The 5,389-nt window shown below is 49.2% G+C and overlaps 1 protein-coding gene across 1 annotated transcript in view; it reads left to right on the forward strand.

The window, feature by feature from the left end:
• MLNR (motilin receptor) overlaps positions 1 to 778 on the forward strand; it is a gene marked incomplete at its 5' end in the record, with an annotated part of 2,823 nt that extends 2,045 nt beyond the window's left edge. Inside the window, 1 exon segment of the mRNA XM_010147464.1 lies at positions 465 to 778. Within this exon segment, the coding sequence (XP_010145766.1) occupies positions 465 to 778 (314 nt within the window).
• Between the last annotated feature and the right edge of the window lie 4,611 nt (positions 779 to 5,389).

Here is a 5,389-nt window from a genome sequence, read left to right on the forward strand (position 1 = left end):
AGTGGGTGAGATTTTCAGCCCTTACCCTACACTTTTTCGGTAAAGAACCAACTCGGTAGCGAATGGAGTTGCCGTGTGCTCCCACAAAGAACACATCTTCTTACTCTGACTTTCGTTTTCCTGTCACACCGGTGGCGTTATAGACATTGCCGAGGGGAATCTTTGTTGTGCCTGGTGTTATCATACAGGATGTCCCACCACTGTTAGTTGTTTACATTTTTCTCAGCAAACTCATGCTTTAGCTGAAGATTTTGCCCAGTTACCTTTTAATCCAAAGACTAACAATCAGACTTGATGCTATTCCCGTTTTCGTGGTTTTCCAACAGTTTAATCCCGTTATTTCTATGTATCATTTGTACTGGTTAGAAGAACCTGCAAAATCAGCCACGTAAAAATTCAGTTTACTGGATGGTTGCAAAGTTAACTCGCTCCTTAACTGTCACATGTGTTGTTTTGTCTTATAGCTGTGGTGGTTCTGGCCTTTGTAATTTGCTGGTTGCCTTTCCACATTGGCAGGATCATATTTATAAACACCCGGGACACCAGGATGATGCTGTTCTCCCAGTACTTTAATATATTCGCTCTGCAGCTTTTCTACCTGAGCGCGTCCATCAACCCAATCCTCTACAACCTCATTTCAAAGAAGTACAGGGCAGCAGCCTACAAGCTGCTGTTGCCTCACCGAGCTGCGGGAAGGGCTTTCAGGGTCACCAAAGACGCTGGTGGCTACACAGACACCAGCGGTAGCACGAGGAACGAGTACGCCACCAGCTTCTGAGGCTGCGCTCCACGCTTTTCCAGGCATTCTCTGCGAGGGAAAAGAGAACTTTCTTTTCACGGGGGGCGTCGCAAAAGGATGGACATTTGTCGGGGCGTGTGGCGCTTTGGAACCGTTTGTAGGTTGAAATGCTGCTTGTGTGTTTGCCGACAGAGCACACAGGGACCATGAAGTACTGAGGATGGTGTGCAGCTCCTGAAATATACAACTCCGTAGGAAAAGCTGGAGTGAATTGCCAGTAAACCCGTGGTTGCAGTTTATTACATGTTGTTCGTGGTGCGCGTTCTGTGGGATTTCTGGTATTTTTCTAAAACTCCTAACATTCAGGATGGCAAAGGGGGAGGGAGTTGGAGGCAGCAGTTCTGCTTGGGTGCTGGGGTGGGTAAAATTCCCAGGAGAAACAACCTTTGCTGTTTGAAGAGGGTTTTCTTATAAACGAGATTTCTCAAAACGCAGCCTTGCAAGGAGATGGATGCGAAAGAACTCGCCCACCACCTTGAACGTACTTGAAGAAGGGGGCATATGTGTTTAGTACTTGGTCTCGTGATCATGAAGGAGAGTTTTCCGGGCAGTTTCACTGACTCTTCCCTTGGGGAAGTGTCTCCTCTGCACAGCATCTGGGCTTAACCCTTTTAGTCTGACTCATGCAATCAAATAAGGTCTCTTATTTATATACTAGCAACCAATCCCTTGTATCTGTAAGAGTTTAGATATTCCTGGTCGCTTCCTCATGATAAACCCATAGCGTTTGTTAAATGTTAGCAGTGCATTTCCACGGCGTCACGTTATGTACTCCGCAGGCAAATGTCACACCGACTTAACCCATCTCGCCACAAACCAGACCCGTCACCGAACGTGCTGGCCTGCGCCCAGGACTTACGGCTACCTAACGCTGCACCCCAAGTCAAAAACCAGCCCACTGATTCTGCTCCACAGATTTTTTTTTTAAATGCAGACCTGAACTACACAATTCCTGGCCATAGTGAGACAAATCTGGACCGGAATCGCTGAGGTGGGACTGCGCTTACGGGCGCGTCACTGGTGGTGCACCCGTGCTTGCCCTTGGTCATCGGTTAACGTTTGCTAATTAACGTGGCTGTGGTTCAAGAAAGATAATTGTGTTAGGGGGTCCTGTATGCCGGAGTTCGCTGCAGTGGTGTTTGCTGCCTCGCAAAGGTGGAATTCAGCAGCCAGAGTGGAGATCTCAACCCGGCCGAGTTGAACCCTCGAGCCTTCTCTGGGTTTTAAAAATATGACCAGTTCTCCATTTAACAATCCGTAGGCCTGAGTCACTGAATAAAAAGAATCTAAAGACAGAAAAAAGCCCCCAGACCCTAGCTCACTGCACACACGTTAAGCTTTCTTCTTCCGTCGGCTTCGTGCTGGGGAGAGCAGTAGTCTGCAGGTCTCGGCTTGGGTTGCTTTTGCTTGGGGGATGGGGAGGGTGTCATTAAAATGTTAAATTATAATAAAAGAACAGCTGGTATTTGGTGTTTGTTTGGACAAGTTATTTTTAACAGTAATCTTCTAAATGTATGTAGACGGAGGGGAAAAAAAGCTTTGTCACGTTGATGTGTGGCCGTGCCGCCTCTCTGCGTGCCTGCGGTCTGCTGGTAAAGGCTGTTCCTCCCTCGCTAGCTAACGGAGTGCGCTGGGAGATCAACACTTTCCCGGCAGAAATCCCCACAAAAGCAATCCTGGGGATACCACGAGCACAGGGTGTGAGCGGGGAGAGGGAGGGAAACAACCGAGTGGCATGCCGCACTGAACTCCCCCTTTTTGGGGGCACCCCACACCAGAGCTCGGCCACCCCTCCACTCCTTGAGCAGGCTGGGTGTCCCGGGCAGGACTCTCACAGCTTGGGCTGCTCCTGCTCAGCCTCAGCCGCCACCGTGGAAGGCTTCTTGCTCCCGGTGGCAGGCTCCCTGGAAATGGTCTGGTTTTCTGGGAAAGTCATTTGTACCCCTGTTACAAATATCCCTTTTGCACGCTCAGTAGAATAGCACACGCAGCAAACGGCGCCCGTGAGCTTGCCGTGACTTTTTGTTAATGCTCCGTCGCCAGCAGAACAAACGCTTAGGGAATAGATGGAGTTTTGGGGGGTTTCTTCAGAATTAAACGGGCCTGGCACTGCTCCCTCCGGTTGGTACCGGATCATGGAAGGAGGGATGTCGTAAATAACAAAAGAGCACTGTCTTTTCAGGTGCAGCTGGGCTATCTTTAGCATAACTCCTTCAGAAATAGTTTCCATGCAAGGGAAAATGGACTAGAGGTGCAGAACAACTTTGCCAGGCAGAGGGAAAGAAGCGATGAGTGTTTTAAAAAGGGAAGGAAAAAGGGGAGGATGTAAAAGCAAGGCACAAAGAATGGACGGTGAGAGGCAGAGTGTCGAGGCAGCCTGTTTGGTGAGAGATCGATCGCTTGGTCACACTGAATGCAGCAGAAGGAAAATCGGGGATTGACACAGCTCACAACTGACCCCGGAGACTCATTAGAGCGTCGGGAGACATGAAACCCAGCTTGGAAAGGTTCTAAAACCACTCGGTTTTTTTCTGAACGGCGCGGGAAGGAAGTCCTGCCACAGGACTTAGCCCAAAGCCAGGGGGAATGCTCGCCAGGTCCTGCGGGCTTCGGTGCTGCAGGGTCAGCCTCTCCCGCTTGGGAGCTGCGACCTCGGCAGTGCTTGCTGCCCGCCCGCACCCCACATTTGCAAAGAGGCTGGGCGCCCTGCGCCCACTGGCAAACTTCACAATAAAAAAAAAAGAAAAAGAGCTGGTAGCTCAAGGGCAAATTGAGAAAAGACACCCGGAAAATCCATGGAAACCCTTTTCTGGGAGGGAGGCTCCATCTGCAAAATCTTACCAGTTTGATGCAGACACATAAAGCTGGTGAAAGCTTTACAGTCTAAACAGTTGTGACAGAGACAGAAGAGCGATGGCCTCTGATGAACAGATTATTCAGGGTAGGAGAGCTACCCGTGGCTGCTGGGGCGTCCAGCCTCCAGCGCCCCACTCTGAAGGCTGCTGTGGTCGCTGGCTGACTTCACCCGTACTTGCCTCACCACGTCCGTTAGGCTGTCCCTTTAAGCAGGCATAAACAGAGCTGCTGGGGTTGTTGGGAAAACATACTCCTGCTGATAAAACCCAGGTTCGTTCTGACGACAGTCACCGTTTCTCATACTTACCATCCTGGCGTATCATCGGAAACGGGGAAAGCAGCAGCCGTGGCCATGGGTAGCGCTGGGGCAAGCGCCAGGAAGTCGCTCCCCGACAACCTTCCTCTTGTCTGTCTGATTTCCCTGTTCATTAACCAGCCGTACGCAGTGCATGTCACTCCACAGCAGGTTGGGGCATGAGGCTCCCTGGCTCTAACGTGACACGTCTGCAATGTGCTAACACCGTGTCGCTATTTTTCCTTACATGACTCTAAATTAAATATGTATTAGACTGTCTAAATTAGACAAGAGCTATTAGAAGTCTAAAAATAGATTTTCTCTTCTAAAATAAATGCGGAAAACTAGTTGTTTCTTACTGTAAGAACCGGGATTTCTAATCCAACGGCCTGCTCTGCATATGTCGATGCTCATAAAGGTGTCAAAGCACTTTTCAATCCTACTAAGTTGACACTTCAAGGTTTATTGCTTGTTTCCCACTCTGCAAAACATATACAGACAGGTACGATGTGCTCGGTTTTAACTAAAGCTCTTGCTGGATTGGAGACAAATGGTTCTTCCAGCCCTTGCAGAGTGCCTGCATTTGGCTTTTCAGCAATTGTTTTACTATGTACAAAGAATTTTGCAGTGCTTTACTACAAAAAGACAAACAAATCCTACTCTCCCGTCTCTTTGGAAGTCGTGTCAACTAAGCAAATGACATTTCTTCCAAGGGCATCTCCTGCAAGGAATTAAAACCTTTAAAACATCAGTTTTCAAATGCTGTCATTCCAAAAAGTCGTTGCCCAAGAGCAGATAGCAGCACCAGCTTTGCAGGATTCTCACAGGGAAAAAGCACGATACTGCAAAGAGCCCGGGGCAGCAGCCAAGATGCACTCGGGGCTGCGCAGCTCCTTTCCCGTTTGCCACTGTCTGGGGAATTTTGGTGGCAGGGCAGGGTGAGGAGACTGTCACTTCCATTTCCCTGTCCTGGCAAAACAGAGAGGTGCAAGGACACGTGTTTCTCCCTACAGCCATCCATTTAAAATCCCATTTGGTACCGTGCTGCCTCGCTCCCGCAGGAAACACAAAGCCTAAGGCCATCTCTGCAATTCCAACAAAAAGCTTGTGCAAAGGAAGCAGAAAAAGAGGGGTATAAAGTGATGAGGGTGTGACCCAAACTCTCTGAATTAGCTAAACCACCTGAACAGTGCCCTGGCTTTGGATCAGCTGACCCGACGGGAACAAGCCCTGATGTCCCTGGGGCACCACCTCCTGTTTGATTTAGGACCAGGCTTACCTTCACCAAAATGAGCCACGTACACATAAAACTTGGTATCCAGAGGTGTATTTCCACTGCCTTAGGGAATCGCGTACAAACTGGTTTACTGTTGCAGCCCCTGTGATGCTGCACTCAAGCTTTGGTGGGGGGTGGTTTATAGAATCATAGAATTGTTAGG

This window comes from Eurypyga helias, unplaced genomic scaffold, assembly GCF_000690775.1.
Source record: "Eurypyga helias isolate BGI_N326 unplaced genomic scaffold, ASM69077v1 scaffold48922, whole genome shotgun sequence".
NCBI classification, from domain to species: Eukaryota; Metazoa; Chordata; class Aves; order Eurypygiformes; family Eurypygidae; genus Eurypyga; species Eurypyga helias.